Raw genomic sequence first — 22,901 nt, forward strand, 5'->3', positions numbered from 1 at the left:
ATAGACATACTGACACACACAGGCATACTAACATACACACCGACAGGCATGCTGACACACACACACACACACACTGACATACACACAGACATACTGACATACACACACACACAAACATACTGACCCACACAGGCACACAAACATACTGACACACACACACACACAAACATACTGACACACACACACAGACATACTGACACACACACACACAGACACACACACACATAGACATACTGACACACACACACATACTGACACACACACAGACATACTGACACACACACAGACACTGACATACACACACAGACATACTGACACACACAGACATACTGACACACACAGACATACTGACACACACACACAGACATACTGACACACACACACACAGACATACTGACATACACACACACAGACATACTGACATACACACACACACACACAGACACACACACATAGATATACTGACACACACACACATACTGACATACACACACACACACAGACATACTGACACACACACACAGACACTGACATACACACACAGACATACTGACACACACAGACATACTGACACACACAGACATACTGACACACACACACAGACATACTGACACACACACACAGACATACTGACATACACACACACAGACATACTGACACACACACACAGACATACTGACACACACACACACACAGACATACTGACACACACAGACACATTTAGCCACCCTCCAGGTTCTTACCTTTTCCTGGAGGGTGGTTTTCCTGGGGTCCAGTGGCAGGCTGAGGCAGATGGGAGTTCTCCTCTGGAACTCCCCTCCTCCTGCCTTTCTCCTCCCGCGCGGCTATTATCTCCGGTGGGAGGAAGTGACACGCGGCACTCACTTCCTCCCAGCCGGTACAGGAAGGGGCCCGGTCGCGCTGTTTAAGCGTCACAGCGCCCGACCGGGCCCCTGCTCACACCAGCTTACTGGGTGGCCCTTAGTGCATGGGCCACCTGGGGGGCCTCCTTAGTTGGCGGGCCAGTGCGGCTCTGTGCAGCCACACCGCCGGGTACATGGGGGCTGCGCAAATCGCGGGGCCCACGGGGCAGCTGCTCTGGGGCCCCACAGGAGCAACTGGGCCCGGGGCAGCTGTCCAGTTGCCCCGCGTTAAAGACGGCCCTGGCTAGGAGGTGTGTAGTTGTTTTCTGTTTCACCACTGGTCAAATTTTATTTTTTGGGTGGGGGTGCAAACAGGCCCAGACTGGCCATAGGGCAAACGCTGGTGTGCTGAAGAGCCATCGCCACAGGCAAGCAAAGTGCTGGACTGCAGGCTATGGTCTCAATTCTCCCTGCCTTGATAACAAGGGGACTAAACCCTAGCCTGCAGGGCCGGCGGCCGGCGGCCCTATCATCTCACCCACTATGTTTGCAATACAGGGAGAAGCATATGGCCACTGGACCTTCTAAAACGTAACAGACCGACTTCTAATCTGTTCATAGAGACTTCAGTCTAGGGATGTAACTCCAGCATCACCAGGACCATGCGTAGTGTCATTGTCCACCCAGATGGCAACTGGCACATGACTACTAGCCAACACCTCCCTAAAAGGACTATAAACACTGAGGTTTCCCCTCCCATACTGTGCCTTTGCACTACCTGAACTTGTGGAGTCAAATTGACCACCCTGCGACCATCAGCGACTAAAAGAGGCTTCTTCAGGCACAATGCACCCGCCCGTGAGCTTCCCAGAAATCATTTGTAACAGTGTATTGGATTGCAGGTCTCTGTGAAAACTTCACCTGGGTAGTGCTGTGTCCCAGGACAATCGAACAGGGCGCTATTTGGAAGGGAGACCAAAGAGATGGCGAGGCATCCGAGCAGGGGAGGGCTGGCAGCCTTAGGCCTGGGGGGCAAATCCAGTCAAGTGGCCCATTGCACCAAGAGGAGAGTACAAACACCTTTCCCATGTGATTGAAAGGGGGGGGAGGGGGCGCAGTCACCTAAACAGACACTCAATGATAGGCACACACATACTTGCTGATTTGGCACACACAAAAAAAAAACACACTCACTGACAGGCACACGTGCACACAGAAAGACACACTGTTACAGGCATACTGACTCAGACATACTGACACACACACACACACACACAGGCATACTGGCTCACACACACACACACACACACAGACAAACTTGCACACGCACACAGAGACATACTTGCACACACAGACATACTGACACACACACAGACAGACATACTGGCACACACACAGACACACACAGAAAGACACTGTTACAGGCATACTGACACATACACAGGCATACTGGCTGACACACACACACACAGAGAAACTGACACACACACAGACAGACATACTGGCACACACACAGACACACACAGAAAGACACTGTTACAGGCATACTGACACACACACAGGCATACTGGCTGACACACACACAGACAGACATACTGGTGCACAAACACACAGACATACACACACACAGACACACACATACATACTCATACACCCAAACTTTACACTTTTAAAACCAGTAGACAGGGGCTAAATAAGGGACAGGGCTTTAGTGGGGGGGGGGGGCAGGGACTGTAGTGGAGGGTATACGCTGTAATTGGGGGTTTAGAAAATGTAGGAGGGGATAGGGGCTGAAGTAGGTTGATAGCTACAATTTGGGAAAGGGGCTGAGGAGGGGTGACAGGGGCTGACTAAGGGGACAGGGGCTGAGGTAGGGGACAGGGGATGAGGAGGGGGTAGGGAATGAGGAGGGGACAGGGGCTGACTAAGGGGACAGGGCTGAGGAGGGGACAGGGGCTGACTAAGGGGACAGGACTGAAGAAGGAGGACAGGGGCTGACTAAGGGGACGGGGCTGAGGAAGGGTGACAGGGGCTGAGGAGGGGACAGGGGCTGAGGAGGGGGACAGGGGCTGAGGAGGGGAACAGGGGCTGAGGAGGGGACAGGGGCTGACTAAGGGGACAGGGCTGAGGAAGGGTGACAGGGCTGAGGAAGGGTGACAGGGGCTGAGGAGGGGACAGGGGCTGAGGAGGGGACAGGGGATGACTAAGGGGACAGGACTGAAGAAGGAGGACAGGGGCTGACTAAGGGGACTGGGCTGAGGAAGGGTGACAGGGTTTGAGGAGGGGACAGGGGCTGAGGAGGGGGATAGGGGCTGACTGAGGGGACAGGGCTGAGGTAGGGGACAGGGGCTGACTAAGGGGACAAGGCTGAGGAGGGGAATTTAATAAAACTAAAGTGTATTCCCCCCCTCCCTGAGTCTTACCTTATGCCAGGGAGGGGTGGGCAGCAGCCAGCATACAGCAGTCAGTGAATTCGGTCTCTCCTGATGATGTCAGGAGGAGAGGGCGTGACTTCCTCTGCTCTTCCCCCAGACTCCCCCAGCGGTCCTGTGAGAAGAGCAGTGAAAGTCACGACCCCTCCTCCTGTCATCCTCGAGAGACGCCGGCCGACTCCACTGGCTGCAGGGAGAGTGAGGTGAGTTGTTAAATCTGAGTCCTCGGCCAGAGGCAGGGGATTCAGATTTTTCCTTTTTTTGCTGGATGCGGGCGGCCCTGGGTTTAGGGCGGCCTGGGGGGCAATTGCCTCCCTGCCCCCCTTCCCAGCCCACCCCTGCATCCGAGGACTAGAGGGAGCTCCCTGTCTCTGAGCCACCATAAGCTATTCTTTATGAGCGGGACTTATCACTTACTGGCCTGGAATGGTCAAACTTTCTGTCATGATTGCTCGAGCCAGACACCTCTGATCCAGGCGCGTTTGGTACTGGTTAAATCTTTGGAGAGGATTCATGGATTCTGTTGTAAGGCACCCTGGTGTCCAATTGAATTATCTAGTTTTGGTTTATTGAGTTATGTTTCAGACACCAAGACTCCGTGGTGGGGAATGCATTGTCACTATGATGTAGATGCTCATTGGCGGATCATGGTGTTTTGCTGCATATGCGCAATAGCCTCCAAATGCTTTCCTATCATCAAGATTTGTGAGCATTTGGGGAGCACAGATCAAGCTAGCACCTATTAATGTTACTTTATTCTGTGTGTATTCTGACCAACTATTTTTGTACTCTCCCCAGCTCTTTTTGCACAACATGGACAAAAATGGAAGATAGAATTTCACCTGCCTGATTAACAGCTCTAGAGAACTGTCTTAGACCTGGAGAGATTGTTTTTTTTTTTTTTAAAGGCTAGACCTATTCCAATAAGTAACATTTTGAATATTATTAACTGTACAATGTTTATAGTTTTATCTTCACATTATCTGGAATATTTACCCACACTTGGAGATTGAATCAGTGATGTATTTATAAGTAATCTGTTACATCGCTGAGAATCTTCTAAAGCTTCCAATCAGAAGTCTCTTCATTTTTACATCTAGAGTGGAGGAGAGGGTACTCTCTGCACCATCAACTTTGCAATAATGTTTGCAAAGTTGTTATGGTACAAACTGACCCTCTAGGCAAATGTAGATAAGGCATATGTCTGTTTGCAAAACACTTTTAGAATCTGCTCTGAGATAAAATAAAACAAAAATGAAGACCATCTATATAAATTAACTCATTCTTCCAAATACCGTAATTATTTGAGACCGAAGAGTATATGATGCTGAACTGCAAACAATCAGAGTTCATTCTAAGCTCAGTTAAGATAAGAATAAAATGGATAACTAGAAAGACAAAAAGCCGCTGGTTTGCAATTCCTCCCTATGCAGAGCTGTATCTGATATTTAAAGAGTTACTCCAACTCTTATGAAGGGGCATTATTCTTCATGCCCCCCCTCCAGATTGCTACATAAAAGAAGTTTTACTTACCTGGAATTCATGCCGGGCGAAACTCCCAACTCGCCTAATCACAACCCCTTCTGACGTCACGGCAGCCATCGTGCCTCCAATCAAAAGTTTCTCATAGAGAAGCCTTTAATTGGACGATTTAGCTAGCTCCGAGTGCATCTGCACCCTGTGGCTATGTACATACCTTCTCTTTAACTAATGGTCTGAACTGCAAGTAAGCGGCAGGTAATCTAATCTCACTCAACACACTTCCTAATAGGTACATACTCCCTGATAAACAATGCATGTTATCACAATTTAACAGATTAATTCACTAAAGCGGGAATTAAAACTGAATTTCAAATGTAAGATCAAAGTAGCTAAAATGTAAAAAAAATCCATGTTCTACTTTCAGATTGGCTACGTATGGCTATTTTTCAAATTCACTTGTATAAAACAAATTACTAAAATTTCTCATACTGATTGATATAAAATGAATTTTCCAAGTTTGGACCCAGTTTACATCCAGTGATCTCTTATTTTGTAGTTTGAAAGCTCAAAGTGAAGCATTTCATCTTTTTGAGGGAGCTGGTTGTCTTTTAAAGAGGTAGAAGCAAGAGAGCTATGTTATCTAACCTGGAAACCTTTGACACATATTCTACAGAGTGGCGATCAATAAACAAGCTTATATCAAGAAACCAACTACTCTAGATTGTAAGCTTGTCTGAGCAGACTCCTCCTCAACCTATTCCTGTCAAAATTTGAAATAGTTTGTTTCATTATTATTGGCAATTATAAAGCACTAACATATTACTCTGAGCGGTACATTTGTGGAAAAATACTGTACGATATATACTGACCAATATAAAAGGTAAAGAGAGTCCTGCCTTTAAGCTGAGAGCTAGGCTTTTTTTTTCCTTTACATTAGCTGATAAATGTAAGGTCCCACTCTATATTATTTTAAATCTCTGAAGAATATGTTTGTGTTATACAAATAAAAATGCATATCCTCCCAATGTGAACAGATTCCAATCTAATTCAGAATAATCTCTATTACCATACATAGCTGGATTTTTGATGTTTGGAAAACCAAAAGTTGGTCTGTCATTAAACATAATATAGGAATATATTATAATTATAATATTATATATTATATATAAAAAGTTGTGATTTACAATACAAATTTGTGCCCCTCGGGCAGGTGCTCTCTAGACGGTCGCTAATTTGCCTGAGTATGTTATTGAATAACAAGTAAAAACTGTGTGAATTGTATGAACATTTTTATGGTTTTGCACTCTAGTTTTATAGCTTACAAAAAAAAATGTTTTCCAACCCCATGGACCTTCTTTTATCTTCTTTTGCCTCCTGGAAACCATTTCCTTAGTATTTTATGCCTGTAACATATCTCACGATGCATCCTATTTAAACTAAGAAGCATTCCTTTATCCACAAGGATTATACCTCCAAACATTGGAGCTAGACCATAGATCCTAAAAGTGTAAGTGCTTTCTTTTGTCATTCCCCTTTTCTTAAAAAAAAAGCCAAGTCTCCCGGGGCCAGAAAACTGCCTTATCTTTGTTTCAAATGGGGCCTAGAGTGACAGTGCCTATATGCATTTTTTCTTTACCATCCTCTGTTAAGCATTCTGTGGACATCTCTGTTCTCTAGTCCATAGAATTCCACAAGCTCTTATTTTTTTTTTTTTTTTCACTTCTTGATATGTAACACAACATACGTACATATTGCTGTGGGTTTCTGTTGAATGCAAGGATAACCACCAGTGAAGTGTCAGCTTCGCATCGGTTTTACCATTAGAAAAAGTACATTTCTAGGTAAATTAGGTACCTGTCCCTTTTCCACAAATACAAAAAATTGTCAGATATTACACATAGTGAAAATGGGATGAGGGAATAGGTTAAACTTGGCACAGGGCCGGTTTAACATAGGGGCTTATGGAGCTGTAGCTCCAGGCCCATGGAATAGGACCATTGTTAAAAAACTAAAAAGAAAAAGAAAAAAAATGTTTTTACTGCTTTTCACATGCTCTTGCTTAATATTGAAACTTAAGTGGGATGTTGGGGAACAAAACGTGTGTGGACTGGCTGACAATGAAATGAGTTAAGGTAAAGCTGACTTTGCGCACTATGCAAATACTCTTGCTGCTTCAGTCTCTCTAACACTGTGGCATGTACCCTTTCTTCTACACTCACTTATGCTAGTAAGACAAGTGAGTATCTTAAGTGGACAAGTGAGGTCTAGGGGACAGTCCTTAGGAAGCGTGTAGTGAGCGCATCATTACATGAATTTATGAGGAGCTCACGGTGCTGTCTGCATGCTATGCCCTTTTATGGCCAGCATGCATGATCTCACTTTCTAATTCTTCGTGCAGACACCCCCCCTCTTTTGGCATGTTCGATCTGTTGGGCAGTTCTAGTTATATGACTCACATCAGTGGCCCACCCTTTTACCGCACACACCAAAATTCTGCTTCACCAGACACTGCTGTTAGAGGGAATGGATTTACCTGAAAGATGAAATCGAGAGATTAGCATAGGCTAAGTGTTTTCTGATAGCTATATCCTGTGAGTTTCCCTCCAGCACCATCTCCATCAGATACATGACGCTTGGGAGGTAGAACTGTTATAGTGTTTTCTATCGATAAGATTCTGTAATGAGGCCCATCATTGTCAGCACCAGGCCCAATGGGCTCTTAATCTGGCCCTGACTCTGCAGGGTTAGAATCAAGACTATACAAAAAATCCTAGTTTCAAAATCCATCCAGGGAAACAGCATAATCTTAATGGTAATTTTTGTTTATAATTGGATTTATTATGCAGTTTATGGTTTTTTTTGTTTTTTTTTTTATAAAAAAGCTTTCCTCTAATTAATTCATTACCATTTTAGAAAAAGATCACCCATGCTATTCAATCACAATCCTTACTGTAAACCCTTTTCATAGTTATTTCTACTAAAACATTGCTCTGCTAATATTCATTTAATTGACCTTTCTGTATTATTTTCCTTTTCTGCCACAGAGCTCCGGGATGTCATTGAAGAATTGATGCCAGAACTCAAGAAAGAAAATGTCAGAGTATTTTTTGTAACAGACACAGCCATCAATGAGGACAGTGAAACGTTACTTGACAAAGTAAAGGCTGCATCAGATGAATCCGTCCCCAAATCCTTGCGCTCATTTATCACAGGAAAATCTCTTGCCATGTACATTTACACCTCTGGAACCACAGGTATTTGCAGAAATTATAAAGTTATGTGGGAATTCTGCTAGGTTTGTTTCAGTGACTCCAAGCAACAAAACTGCTTCAGTGATTTGAAGTGGCTGTGGTGCCTGGAGTCTGTATGTTCAGTATTCCACTGTGAAATGTTGCATGCCTAGCTTATCCCTCTGCTACCCGTGGTATAACTCCACCTTCAGCAGCGTCATTAGACAGTCCGGAACTAGAGTTCCGAAATGGCTAATTTCTATTCTGGACATATTCTAATACACAGAAAAGCATTTATTGGCTAACAGCAGTCAGCTGATGCTCTCAGCCAATAAATGGCTGGTGGGACCATCATCTTCTGTAGCTCTAATATTGTCACCAACTAGAGAGCAGACCAGGAGCTCAGCGGACCCAGGCAAGAGGGCAAAACATTGTAAAACTGTTTGCCCCATTACCAGTAAATTGAACCAAGGTAGTTCTGGCATCATACCACCTCCAGTGGGTTATAGTGGTTAGGATGCTTGAAGTAACCCTTCCTTGTTCGTGTTTTGTATCATGCAGTTATAAAACCAAGAACCACAGACTTTATACCCGGTGTAGATAGAATAAGTGTAGCATTGAGCCTGCACGTGTTTAGTATAAATGTATGGAACTGCTATGGTTTGTAATGTTGGAGGAGATTTGAAGGCAGAGTGTTAAAATAATAAAGCTGTGATCAGCTCTGCAGTTTCACGTATATGACGAGTTTGGGAGCATTACCACCATCCTGGTTTAATGGTAATGGAAAACTGACAAAGGGATAATGAGGGGACATAATCTAATTTGCATAAATATGAAGAATGTCAGTGAGGGCTTTTTCATTGATCTGATGCGAGGGAGGGATGTGGTCATTAATAAGGTTAAAAAGTGTGGGGTATGTTCATGACTGGATGTAGTAATGATTTTAAGTGTTTATTGTTGCCAACAAGGCCACATAAGGCTATCTGAAATATCATTATCATTATTATTATTATCATTATCAAAATTCATAGAGCGCCAGCATATATTCCACTGATCTTTGCAATTATACAGTGGAGATATAACATAACACGTAGTGACATACAAAGTAATGTTGGTAAAATAGGAGGTGAGGAGGACCGTGCTCAAAGAGCTTACAATCTAGGAGATATAAAATTCACTAGCGTGTTTGATTAGATACATTTTCTTCTGCTGTGTGTCTTGTGTAAATGCAATAACAAGCGTGATGGGTGTAGAATCAGACTAACTCCATAAAAATAGAATCTTTGTATTCTTTTACTGTTTTCATTCCATTACAAATATCTTGTTTTTGTTTATGTCTCTTTCTGTTATCTAGGTAGTGAGAGATCATTGACCTCTATGTAAAAAGATACACAAGATACAGACTAAAAGCCATAAAATTATATAAAGTCATAGGATTTAGCTTAGAAGAAAATAGATCAGGTCACATGTCATGATTAGTTAACAGATGTGTAAAGAAATTGTATGATATATGTAAGAATAACCATAACTGTACATTACATGCGATGGATTTAATTGTACTTTCATCATAATTCTCTCGTAAACAGGTCTCCCGAAGGCTGCCTTCATAAGTCACAACCGCATGCTGCTAGCAACTGGATTGTTTGATATTTGCCGTATACGACAAAGAGATATTATATATACCCCCCTGCCACTGTATCATAGTTCGGCTATGATGATTGGAATCGGTGGATGTATCAGTAAAGGTAATCACATTATTACAGCCATTTAATATTAATATAGATATGTGAAATTAATAACCGAAGAGATACGGAATGCATCATATTCTATTGATCCCCTTGTGGTAGGATTAGGCAACCTCTGTGCTAGATCTCCCAAGGTGCCACCTAACATCTGGAGAGTCCTAGTTGACAGTAACTGGGACAATTATAGAAGTCTTGTGAGTATTGCTTAATGTAGCATTAGAAGGATTTTTAGGCCAGTCATCAGTGCCTATTCCAGTAACGGGTCCAGAAAACAGAAGACCCTTGGTCAATTCCAATCTATATGAATGTGAAGCAGTGTAATGCTGTGTCTGCTAAAATATGAAGACCCAGGCTGGAGATTGATGTGAAAAAACTGACAAAGACAAGGGAGCTTGAGAAGTACAAGATAAACAAAAGTTGGAAGGTCTGAGATGAACAGAAGTTTAAAGTGAATAGTAATATAAGAGGTACAGAACTAGAGATTGAAAGGAACAAAGAGGTTGGCATACAAAAATGTGTCAAGAAGAGTTTGGGTTGTGGTTAACAAAAATATGTAGAAACTGGCCAGGGATGGGATGAAGTAATTATTTTAAATCTGTACTAAATTCCACGATTTCTAAAGGTAGCCTGAATTCCACAATTTCTGAAGACGTGCACTTTTTATTCAGTGGGTGCTCTATCAATCATGGACCATGTCCTACCACCCAGAATGTGACAGGACATAGAGCAATGTTCTCATGTTCCTCCTCTCATCACAATAGCCCTAATATCCCTAATAAAAAGAGGAGGCTTTATTTGCCAGGAAACATCAAAATCCCCCTGGTTAATAAAGTAGTAACTGTTTTCTTCTTGTTTTAATAGAGGGTGGAGGGGGGTATGGGGGGGGGGGGGTATTATTTAGAGTTCAAAAACCATTAGCATTTGTTTTATGTAGAAAAACATCTTGATTTGAAAAAAATAGTTATAGTTAGATAATTTTACCTTTTCAGTTATTTTGGTCTCAAATTTTTAAGTCCCTTTTAAATCCCCCCCCCCCCCCCCCCCCACAAAGAGTTCATATTTTAAATTGATTATTGTGCCATGACCTGCAGATAATAGAGTTTATCCACTTACTTGTTGTTTGCTCTTTAACCCTGTGTGAATATTTTACCTTTTGCTCTCTAACCCTTTGTATATTTGTGTCATTAAGTCTAATATTTGCTTCTCTTACAAACTGTTTATGTTTTTTGAAAAACGGTTAGACAGTTTTTATAGGTTGTTTTTTTTATCTGTTATTTCTCAATGCTTTTAGGTTGCACTGTGGTCTTGCGACAGAAGTTTTCAGCCAGCCAGTTTTGGGATGACTGTAGAAAGTACAATGTGACTGTAATACAATACATTGGCGAAGTCCTGCGATATCTTTGCAATGTCCCAAAGGTATTTTCATTAGCTCTCATAGTAAAATATTGCAAAAATGTAAATACCGGCAACACAAAAGTCCAGAGCAGATGCTTAGGAAAAAAAATATACACAGTGTGGGGCCCCCTAAACACTGGTAAAATGGCTACTGGTGAAAAATTGTGCACATGTAAAAAAATATATAAAATATAAAAAGAAAGAAAGATGAACAGTCCCCCCGGTTCCTGCACTATCCTGCACTATTTACCAGTGTTTAGGGGGCCCCACACTGTGTATATTTTTTTTCCTAAACATCTGCTCTGGACTTTTGTGTTGCCAGTATATACATTTTTGCAGTATTGATTTGATGCTATTACACTGTGTCTATGTTCAATAAATAATGTTTTACACCTTTGACACACGGCAATATTATTAATGCTATTCACTTCTTGATTTATATTAACCCTGTGTTGCTACCAGGTCCTATTTTGTTTTTATTGATATATTGATTGGGGTACAGTGCCAGTGCTTCAGTGGTCACTATTTTATTGTATTTTACTTTTGAAGCGCTCACATACCATTTTGTATTTTTTATGTATAAATAAGTCGCTCCTTTGTATGTGATGCAGCCCGGCATTTGATAATTATTATTCTTTTTGTTAGTTACCTTATATTAGTTTTGGTATTTCTCATAGTAAAATATGTCTCACGATCAGACATAGCTGTGATATATGTTTAAGTGGTACACTGACTAATATTTATTAGTGTGCAAACTTACTACGGTCTTTATTAATGGACAAACTTACTATGGTATATATTAATTGGCAAACTGACTGTGGTATGTTTTTTTAATGGGTAAATCTGACTGTGGCATGTTCTGTGGGGCAGAGCGGCACTGGACACTCAATGTAAGCCGTCCTCCAGTAATTCAGCATGGAGCATATAAGACTGAGATAACGTAAACAAATATCTCTCTCTGTTCTCCTCACATCAGTGTATGAGTGATGGGCTCCTGAAGTGAGAATGACAGCCGGCACAGAGGATGTGGATGTATGAACTGAAATTAAAGATTTGACTTCCCTGACCTGCAGTAGACCCCAGTTCCTTCCATTGTCATATCACAGAGCCTGCAGTCCACAACTTCCTCCAAGCCCTGCCCCCAAATCTCCACACCTCTCAGCAGTACATTTGGAGGTATGGAGGCACAGACTGAATTTTCCTATGCCGAGAGCTGCAGCCAATCTTTGAGCAGGAGATGTATTATAGGAAGTGTTTCGGGTCAGAAGCTACTGCTCCCTGCCACCGAAGTGATACTCTAGCCACAGGAGTAAAACATCTAAAGGAAGACTCAGGCATATGAATGTATCTCATGGTAAACTGCACTAGGGGCTTTTTCTTGAGCCCACTCGGAACTCTAGCCTGGATCAGTTCTCTCCCTCCGCCCCCAGCAATGCTTCTGCCTCCAATCCAACTTGGCATTGCTGAGTTATAACTTTTATCAATTGAATATTGAAAAAGCACACAACATTTAAAGCTAGAATTCCTAGCAATTTATTCAGTTTTAAAATAATGAATTGTAAAAATATATATTATTTTATATTTTCACAGAGAGATGACGATGCTTCACATAATGTCCGTATGGCCTTGGGAAACGGTCTTCGGACTGATATCTGGAGTGAGTTCCTTAGGAGATTTGGTGATGTTCACGTATATGAGTTTTATGCAGCTACTGAAGGAAATATAGGGTTTGTCAATTACACCAACACAGTTGGAGCAGTTGGAAGAGCCAACATCTTCCAGAAGGTAAGATTTTTGTGTATGGGTATTACCCCATGAGATAAATTTCATATTAAACACTGATCAGCCACAACATTAAAACCACCTGCCTAATATCAAGTAGGATCCTCTTGTGCTGCCAAAACAGTTCTGTCGCATTGAGCCATGGACTCCACAAGACCTCTGAATGTGTCCTGTTTTATCTGGCACCAAGACATTAGTAGTAGATCCTTTAAGCCCTGCAAGTTGCGAGGTGGGGCCTCCATTGATCGGTTATGTTGTTCCAGCACATCCCATAGATGCTTATTCAAATTAAGATCTGGGGAATTTGGAGGCCAATACAACACCTTAAACTCTTTGTCATATTCCTTAAGTCATTCCTGAACAATTTTTGCAGTGTGGCAGGGTGCACTATCCTGCTGAAAGAAACCACTGCCATCAGGGAACACCATTGCCATGAAGTGATGTATGTGATCCACAACAATCTCCAGGTAGGTGATATTTGTCAAAGTAACATCCACATGAATGCTAGGTTTCCCAGCAGAACATTGCCCAGAGCATAACACTGCCTCTGCAGGCCTGCCTTCTTCTGTAGCATCCTGCTGCCATCTCTTGTTTAGGTAAGCGATGCACATGCAACCGGCCATCCGCCTTATCTAAAAGAAAATGTGATTCATCAGACCAGGCACCCTTCTTCCATTGCCCTTTGGACCATTTCTGATGATCATATCCCTGTTGAAGGGGTCATCATGGGCACTCTGATCGATCTGCTCAGATTTGATCAGATATACATCCCACCTTTTGACAGGGTCCATTGTAACAATATAAACAATGTTATTCACTTCACCTATAAGTTGTTTTAATGTTGTGGCCTATCAGTGTGTATATGATCCCATGATCTCTATGCTATATAATTTTATATTTCATCCCACAAACTCATTTACCATATGATTTCATATTTCACCCCAGGATTCCATAATGATTGAATATGTGACACACTAAACCATACATAATGACAGTGTGAAAGAAAGATGTGTGGTGCACAGTAGGCACTAATTCAGCTATCTCCCAATAATGATATGGCAGAAGAGTGGTTGAGGAAGCAAAAACTGTGCCATCCTAACTCCTTTAGGGACTCCATATAAATATTGTGAGTGAGTTGAATTAAAGTCGGCAGCTGTGAAAAATAACATGTGAAAGATACATAATGGAGACAAATGTATTAGGGTTATTTCAATCACCATGACCACTTCAGGAATCTGAAGTGTTCAAGGTGCTTGGAGTCTGTATGTGCAGTATTTCAGTATGAAGAAAGTTGGGCCATGCACATATACATGGTATTAAGGCTGATTTTATTAGAAAACCATACATCGTTTCGGGCCTGCTTTAGAACGTTGTATGGTTTTCCAATAAAATCTGCCTTAACACCATCTATGTGGCGGACCAACTTTCTTCATGATTATTAAAATGTTGGAAATGGTCCATCCTGGTCTGGAGGCACTACGGAAGTGTTATGCATCTTATATTCAGACTTGATGGCACAATGAAGGCAATCAACATACAGCTTTCATGATCAGGTCTGAATACAGCTAGAATACAAATTACTGTCTCTGTAATTTGATCTCTACCTTCTTATGTCACTGTCCCCATGTTCTCAATCTCCGTGTTACTCTCCACATTCACCCATGTTTACAGTCTCCTTGAATATATCACTTGCCCCAAGCACCTGTCCCTTGTTCCTTTTCCAATCCACTCCTTGTACATGTCACTTGTCCATTTCACTACGTGGCTGACCATTTCACTTTCTATCTACTCCAACTTGCTCCATCCTCTTCCTCCTAGTCACTTGGCCCTTTTTAAAGACAACTATCTGCATATTTTTGTTTCCCTTGTGCTATGTTATTAAATGTTTTCTCTACTGGGAATTCATTTCTGAATGGGTCTTCTTTCTGGCTATCTGAGGGTCTTTAAAGTCAAACCAGTTGTATTTCTATTCAGAGACATTTTGGTAAATTTTGGAGAACACTTAATCTAGTGATCTATCTCACTTAGGAATTGCAGTAGAGGCTGTCATTACGTGAGGTCCCATTTAATACAAAATATTTGACTACAATTTATTTCAAATGTTTGTTTATTCTAACAACACTTTTTTTTTATTTTTTTTAGAAATTACTGCCATATGAATTTATTAAATATGATGTGGAAAAGGATGAACCTGTCAGAGACGCCAAGGGGCGATGTATTAAAGCACGGAAAGGTATTAAATTAATTATTTAAAGGGATTTACCTTAATTATCTTGTCATTTTCAGACGATGTTGTTCCAGTTTTCTTGTGCATGCTCTTGCAAGTTATATGATTAGTGTTGTATCTCTACATGTATGATGGCAAACATCCCATAGAAATGCAGAATGCATTCTCATAAGTGTAAAAAGCCAATGCTTGCTGAAGTGCTTTATGTGTGAAGAGTGTGTTCTCTCTTTTTTTTTCTCTTCATTTTACAAAAAGTGCAGATTTCCATATAAATTTGCACTTTTATAAATTAACCTTGTTACACCCCCCTGCCCTGGAGGAGGGCAGTAAAAGCCTTGGACAACTAACAATTTAAATGGCATCAGTGGTGGAGTCAGTGAGTTGGATAGTTGGTTGACTAGTAACGATTTCCCACTAATGGAAATATAAATTAACAAGGGAGGGTGATGCAGTAAAAAATAAGTCTTTGTGGGGGACGCAGACTCTTGGTGCACCTTTTGAACTCAGTTCTGGTTACAGCTTTCTGTGTTCATTCTTGTAGTGTGGCCGAGCTCTCAGTGGAGGCAATATCACTATCCTACATTGTCCCTCTCCTCTGTCCAGCTGCCACATAATTTTTGCACCATGCAACAGCAAAGGTCTTGAAGCGGGTACATTTCTGAATCTTTCTCTTTACCTAGGGAGCACTTCTGCTGGCCAATAGCTGTATGTTGCTATGTGATACATGGCTGTCTGGAGGTGGGAGACATTGAAGACAAACATATCCCTACAAAATATTTGGCATGTACACAGCATTAGCATGGACAAAATGTATTATCACTTATTTAAAGATCAGTTCTTAAATTCTTACATATGCTGTTTTTTTACCCCAGAATTTGAGGTAAAAAACTGTCTGTGTCGAAGATTCCGAGTGTACGTGCAAGCACTGTGGGGAGATCAAGCCAGGTGTACACTAAGAGTATTCCTTTTGCCAGCCGCAAGTTGCCACGGCAACCCTCTAATACCACTCATTGCCCGGGCTTTTGAGAAGAGCCTATGCAGTGGAGGTGCAGGCTAGAATCCTTCACTATGTTGTCCCTTCCTGGCCAAAGATAAGCAGAGAAGGGGAATAAACTTAAAAAAGTAAAATAAATTTGTATAATGATAATAATACAAAAATAAATTATACTGATCCTCTCTCACCTCCGTACACAATACCACCCCTATCCCACCTCCCAAATTCAAACACACAGAGACTAGAGCCACGGTACAATCACATTCTATATCCATGACATACACTTCCTCTCTAACATACACAGTACATCGCAACAGGGTTGATGTCCCAGAAGGGATAAGCCAAATGGCAAATGATTTAGGTAAACTAGAAAAATTGTCAGATATGCATCTTGGGTGTAAAAACCCAAGGGCAGAGTACAGCATATTTGATTCAGTCCTAACATCAATATCTGAGGAAAGGGATTTATGGGTAATTATTTCAGATTACTTAAAGGTAGACAATGTATGCTTGGAGTATTGTACGCACTGGAGACCCTATCTTCAGAAGGATATTAATTCTTTGGAGAGAGTTCAAAGAAGGGCTACTAAACTGGTTCATGGATTTCAGGATAAAACTTACCAGGAAACGTTAAAGGATCTTAACATGTATAGCTTGGAGGAAAGACGAGACAGGGGGGATATGATAGAAACATTTAAATACATAAAGGGAATCAACACAGTAAAGGAGGAGACTATATTTAAAAGAAGAAAAACTACCACAATAGGAGTACATAGTCATAAATTAGAGGGGAAAAGATTTAAAAACATTATCAGGAAGTATTACTTTACTGAGAGGGTAGTGGACACATGGAATAGCCTTCCAGCTGATGTGGTAGGGGTTAACACAGTGAAGGAGATTAAACATGTGTGGGATAGGCATAAGGCTATCCTAGATATAAGATAAGGCCAGGAACTAATGAAAGTATTTAGAAAATTGGGCAGACTAGATGGACCGAATGGTTCTTATCTGCCGTCACATTCTATGTTTCTTATACACACACACACATTAGCTACATTTATACACACATACTACATTCCCTACACTCATAAGCTGACGTTTACCGTTATTACAGTGCTGGTTGTTTTGTTTCTGTTTTTTCCTCTAAATTTTTTCTTAAAATATATAGAAGCCTCTTATATGCAGATGTGTCTTTTATTCGACTCTTTCCAGTTTCAAAGAAGTCTCAGTTGCACTGGGGAGGGGAGATTTCTTAGTAAATCAAATAGATCATGGATAGATGAAGCCAATCAATGGTCAAAATACCTGGTTGCCATGCGAATAACCTGTTAGATTTGTGTAGCCACTGGATTTAAATGATCCACCAGGGACACTAAATCAATCCTGGAGAGGGAACATAGTAGGGGTGCATCAAAATGAAAATTCTGGGCCGAAACTGAAACCGAAAATTCAGGATGCCGAAAACCGAAACCGAAAATGACTTTTTTCCCCAAAAATGATTATTTTTTTTTTTATTATTCTTTATTTTTGCAGTGCATATGAGTATAACAATGGACATGCGGTACCCCGACGGCAATCCGCATGTTGTTTCAAAACAGGTATAACAGTGGGGCATGTGTTAACAGTTGCACATATTTTTTATTAAGGATAAAGTTTAGTACGATTGTTCATGTTTTAAGGAGACTATATGTATGTTGTATCTGGAAGCCATTGCTGTTTGTTTTGTAACTCAGTTAACGAGATGGAACAGTAGATTTATATGGAGGGTAAAAAGCTAAAACAAGTAGTAGGTGCATGTATGGTACATGAGCTATGGTCACCTTGATGTTTATAAAAGTAAACAATTCTTTCCTGTAAGGCTATATATTCATGTCTAAATACTTAACAATGCTGGTACAAGCAGGGAGGAAGAGATGGTATAGACATTATGAAAGTTAAACATTTTCTATTGTTAATATCAGGTTTTGTACTCGTGTAAATACCACTGATATGAAGCACATAGGTAAGCCAGCGCTCCAACCCTAAATCGTATAGGACACAGCTGGGTAATACAGGAAAGAGTCTGCTAGGTCTGCATAGACATAAGGCAGCAGTCTATCCCGCAATGGGGCAATGAAAGTCAGCCGACTCCCACAGTCGGTAAGTTCAGGGCTCTTGCAGGATAGTCACTCTGTCCCCACGTTTGTATGTGTGCCAGCATTTGGAGACCACAGACCTGGGGACGTGTCGGTGCTGGATCTGTCCTCTTCCAGGAGCAGTCGTTGGTTCCCGGTTGCGTCCGACGCTGGTTGTGGCTGGGCTGCATTTGGCGGGGATGAGGCGGTGAGATAGTACCTCTAGGAGCACTCTGCCCAGGTAGGCTTGTAGTAGGGGGGTTGGCCGCTTGTGGTGTCGGGTGTTTTTTGCGCGGTTTACCCTTCCCCCTGTTTGGTTTGCGGCGCTTGAGGTTGCTTTCTATTCTCCGGTCGCCGCCCGGCAGCCTCGGGGTGTGTATCCGTGCTGCCCCGCGCTCGGGTAGAGTGCGCCTCCTTCTCTGTCTCTGCTTAAGTGCCCCTGTTGTTTGTGGAGATACAGATTCTGGAGGACGACGATTGCGTGTCTGTGGTGGTGCTTACTCTCCAGTTGCTGCCAAAACTTTTGAAAGTGTCTTTCCAGCCGCTTGAGTATATCGCTGGAGTGTGGGAGCCATGCGTCCACCGCCATATTGAAGGGGCCGCGGATCGTTTGGTCTATGTTTCTGCTTTGATCATACGCGAGTCAGCCCACCGGGTGGGGACCTGGATAACCCCCACCGGTCCAAGGGGGGGAGGTAACGGGGTTGCGGTGAGGCTTCTGCCGAGTGTGCTCTCCGGGTTGGGCGAACGTCCACTTCCCCCAATTGCCGGGCACGCCAAGCCGCAATTCTCATACGAGATATGTGTCCGTCACACCGGGACTCTCCGGGCATAGGACGGTACCGCCGGTCGCCGTGATGGTCTACAGTTGTGCTGGTGTACTGTCGGCTTCTTTTTAGGCAAGGTTGCCCCGATTTTCAGGCTTGAAGAGCCGGAGCTCTCTGAAAGTACGTCCTGCCATGGTGAGTGTCAGGCCCCCCCCCCCCCCCCCCCAAAAAAAAATATTTTAAAATAGTTTTTTTCTATAATTTTAATAATATTAGACTTTTTAATGAATTTTATGAATCTAATTTGTAAAAATAGAAGCCAATTAAATAAATAACCTAACTTTTATTGAAAGTAACACACCAAAATTGGACAGAAAAATCTACATTTAGTTAAACAGTCAATTTTCAGTATCAGCTGTGTTGCCAAGTGAAACACTACAACACATGCAAAAAAAAAAAAAAAGTATTCACTAGCCACTAGACTTGTGCTACCATGTATGTGGAATGACATCCCAAGGTACACATATGAAACCAAAATAGTAGCATACAAGTGTATAGTGGCATTTTTAGGAATTTATATAGGTGGCAGAATTGGCAATAGATTTAAACTTACTGGTGGGTCTGTGCACATGTCAAGGAACTAAAATTAACCCCAAACCCCAGGAGAGCTATCACATCACTGGACAGGGGAGGGGAACCAGGGACTGACCCAGGAGCTGGCACTCCTTTCCTATCAAGAGATTAAAGCTATAGAGATGCACTACCCAGCCCTGTGTAGATTGTGACCTACAGCTATCTGGGAACTCCCTGTAACGTGATCGGGGAAGCCGCTAAAATTAAGGTCACTGAGGGAGGGAAGCCAAGCTAAAGCCATGTGGGGGGAATGGATAAAGAGATAGCTGCCCTGGGCTGAGGGGGGAGCTAGGGTGACTGGGGTCTGAGCCACTGAATGAGGCCTTACCCCCCGGCCCCCACCCTGAGTGCCCTAGTCACTATGTCCCGGTCACGGCTCACCTTAGCTCCGATAATGTGGGCTGGCTCCGGACGAGGAGGAAGTGGAGGCTGCGGCATGCCCTGGGTGGGAGCAACTTGTACTTGGAACTGGCAAGGAGCGAGCCTGAAAGGCCAGAGCCGGGACAAGGTTGAAAATGACTCTGGCCCCACCCCCTGCGCAGTGACATCACACGGCCGCCCTCTTTAGAGAGGCAGAAAGCAGAAGGTGAACGGGGATAGCTCTTGGAACGTCTGGGAGGGTTGGGATGTCTGCGCATGCGGGGGAAGGGGGGAGGGTGTAATTTTCTGCAGATTTTAGCCATTTTCGGCCAAAATGGAATAGGTCTGAAATTTCGGTGCACCCCTAGAACATAGTAACAGGAAAGGGTACAATCACTCATGGTGCCTACATTGGGACTAAGAAAATAATTTATTTTGGTTTTAAGGTGCAGGCATGTGGAGTTTGACGTCTTATTTGCAATGTACGCACCCTCTTATGTTAGAAAGGCCTGCTCCTCCTGCAAACGTATTTCCTGTGTGAGAGGCTGTTAGACAGGAAGTGATAATTTCCTCTTCCTGTCCAGCCTCACACACACACTGGAGGAGCTGTCAAAGCATTGTATTTTACACCCACTATAATTGTTCCTGCAGCTCTGCTATAAAGCATAGGAGATTGAGCCGACTACAGAGGACACTGGACAAGGCTTCTGGTGCTTATTTCCCTCACCAGCACACTTAAAGGGACACTATAGTCACCAGAACAGCTACAGCTTAATGTAGTGGAATACAGTTTTGTATTTCTAACACTATAGTTTTCCTTTAAAGGATTCTCTTGAAAATGAGCTAAACTGCATGAAATATCTGCATCCCCAAAACACAATAAAAATGGGCCTTACTGCACAGCTATTAAAATATATATTTAATGTCTCAATTTATTTGATGTGAACGCCCATACATCCTTTGTATAACATAATTCTGATATCTCCTGGAACATGTTTAAAGTAAAAACCTTGTTATATTTTATTTCACATATTTTAGGCCAGCCTGGACTTCTGATTGGTAAGATTACGTCAATAAATCCCTTTGCTGGCTATGCTGGCAATAAAACCAATACGGAAAAAAAGATACTGAGAGATGTCTTCCGTAAAGGAGATGCATATTTTAACTCCGGAGATCTCTTAACCGTTGACGAACAAAACTTCATCTATTTCCACGATAGAATTGGAGATACTTTTAGGTAAGTCACATTGTATAATAGCAGTATGTTAGAGTGCGCTAATGGAAGTATTTCTGCGTAGAAATGGGTTTCAAAATGCTCATGTCATTCTCAGGACCAAAGTAATGTAGGGACTATTGGAGATGAAACTCCAGGCTTACACATTGCAAAAGGCAATGCTGTTTTATGATTATTTGCTTTTCTTTTACTTGTAATGAGTTATTGCATACCCCTAACAACGTTATCCCAGGAAGAGAGTAAAATGGCAAGGGCTAGTGACACAAATCACATCACTGGCACCGCCCCAAGGGGTGTGGACCTGACTGTAAAGGGTGTGTGTCCACCAGAAAAATAGGGATGTCAGCCTGCAGTGAATGCTTGACAAGCTGCCTGGTATTTATTAAACTACAGCTTATTGTATTTGTTCTGGTGAGTTTAATCATTCCCTTCAGGCTTTTTGCAGTAAACACTGTTTTCTCATAGAAAAAGCAGTGTTTACATTACAGCCTCGGGACACCTCCACTGGCCACTCCTCAGATGGCCACCAGAGGTGCTTCCTTGGGTAGTGGTGTGCAGCACTGCAATTCCGTTTCTCCACCCTCTGCATGGAGACACTGAACTTTCCTCATAGAGATGCATTGATTCAATGTATCTCTATGAGGATATGCTGATTGACCAGAGTTGTGTTTGGCTTGCGCTGGATCTGCCACTGATCTGCCTCCTTGACACTTTCAGCCAATCCAATGCCTTCATGTGGGAAAGCATTGTGATAGGCTCAGGTCAACACTTCTGATGATGTCAGCCAAGCAGACAGGTCAGCGGCAGAGCCAGCAGCAGCAGACTGGATCAAAAGTAAGATTTGATTATATTTAGGGAGTAAGGAGGGTTAGATGGTGTTTTTAAAAATATATGGGCAGGAATACGTTTGTGTTCCTGACCCTATAGTGTTCCTTTAATGTTGGCCAGTTAAGGGCAAGCCAGACAGAGATCTCTGTTTCAGCCCTACCTGCATGGTCCTAGTGCCCTGGGTGTAGCACAAGCATGGCTAATTATTCATTTGTCTACTATTTCTGAGGACACCCACGCGAAAGACGACACCCATATTGTTGCTTTCAACTACTTTTACTTTCTTCTTTGCAATATGGTTTTTATACTGGTATACCTACCCTTTGTAAACTTTTAAAACCTTAAATAGATGTCTACCATAAAATGTAACATGATACAACAAATACAGGGTGCGCTAAGTAGGACAATGAGAGATAATAAACAAAAATAATATAAAGAGTCTCTTAAAGTACAGCGAAGACCTGGAGTGTATATTCTTCAGTTCTTGCTTTGACTCCTCAGTGGTAAATATGAAACACAAAAGCAAAAATAGAGACCAATAGTGCAAAACCGTTTTAGGAAAGCTGGATCACGAACAACATAGAAGTAGAGAAGTGCAACTCACAATTTAAAGAGCTATGCCCAGCTCTAGGTAAAACAGCATACAGTGGTATTTAATACTCCCCACATGGGGGGCGGAGCCTGACCAGCATCCTGATCACACGCATGGCTGCAGAGCTCCTGCAGTTCAAATCGGAAAACAACTTAAAAATAGGCAAAAACAGCTCTCACCCACACGAGACCACCCTGCCTGAGCTCAGTGTGCCCCACTGCAC

At 42.4% G+C, this 22,901-nt stretch overlaps 1 protein-coding gene across 1 annotated transcript in view; it reads left to right on the top strand.

Annotated features, from left to right (window-relative positions):
* SLC27A2 (solute carrier family 27 member 2) overlaps positions 1–22,901 on the top strand; it is a 43,292-nt gene that overhangs the window by 11,818 nt on the left and 8,573 nt on the right. The window contains exons 2-7 of the mRNA XM_063448998.1: positions 7,822–8,031; positions 9,594–9,752; positions 11,044–11,168; positions 12,738–12,932; positions 15,072–15,162; positions 21,063–21,261. Of these exons, the coding sequence (XP_063305068.1) occupies positions 7,822–8,031; positions 9,594–9,752; positions 11,044–11,168; positions 12,738–12,932; positions 15,072–15,162; positions 21,063–21,261 (979 nt within the window). The remainder of the gene's footprint in view (positions 1–7,821; positions 8,032–9,593; positions 9,753–11,043; positions 11,169–12,737; positions 12,933–15,071; positions 15,163–21,062; positions 21,262–22,901) is intronic.

The sequence above is a fragment of the Pelobates fuscus genome, chromosome 3 (assembly GCF_036172605.1).
Source record: "Pelobates fuscus isolate aPelFus1 chromosome 3, aPelFus1.pri, whole genome shotgun sequence".
Classification (NCBI taxonomy): Eukaryota; Metazoa; Chordata; class Amphibia; order Anura; family Pelobatidae; genus Pelobates; species Pelobates fuscus.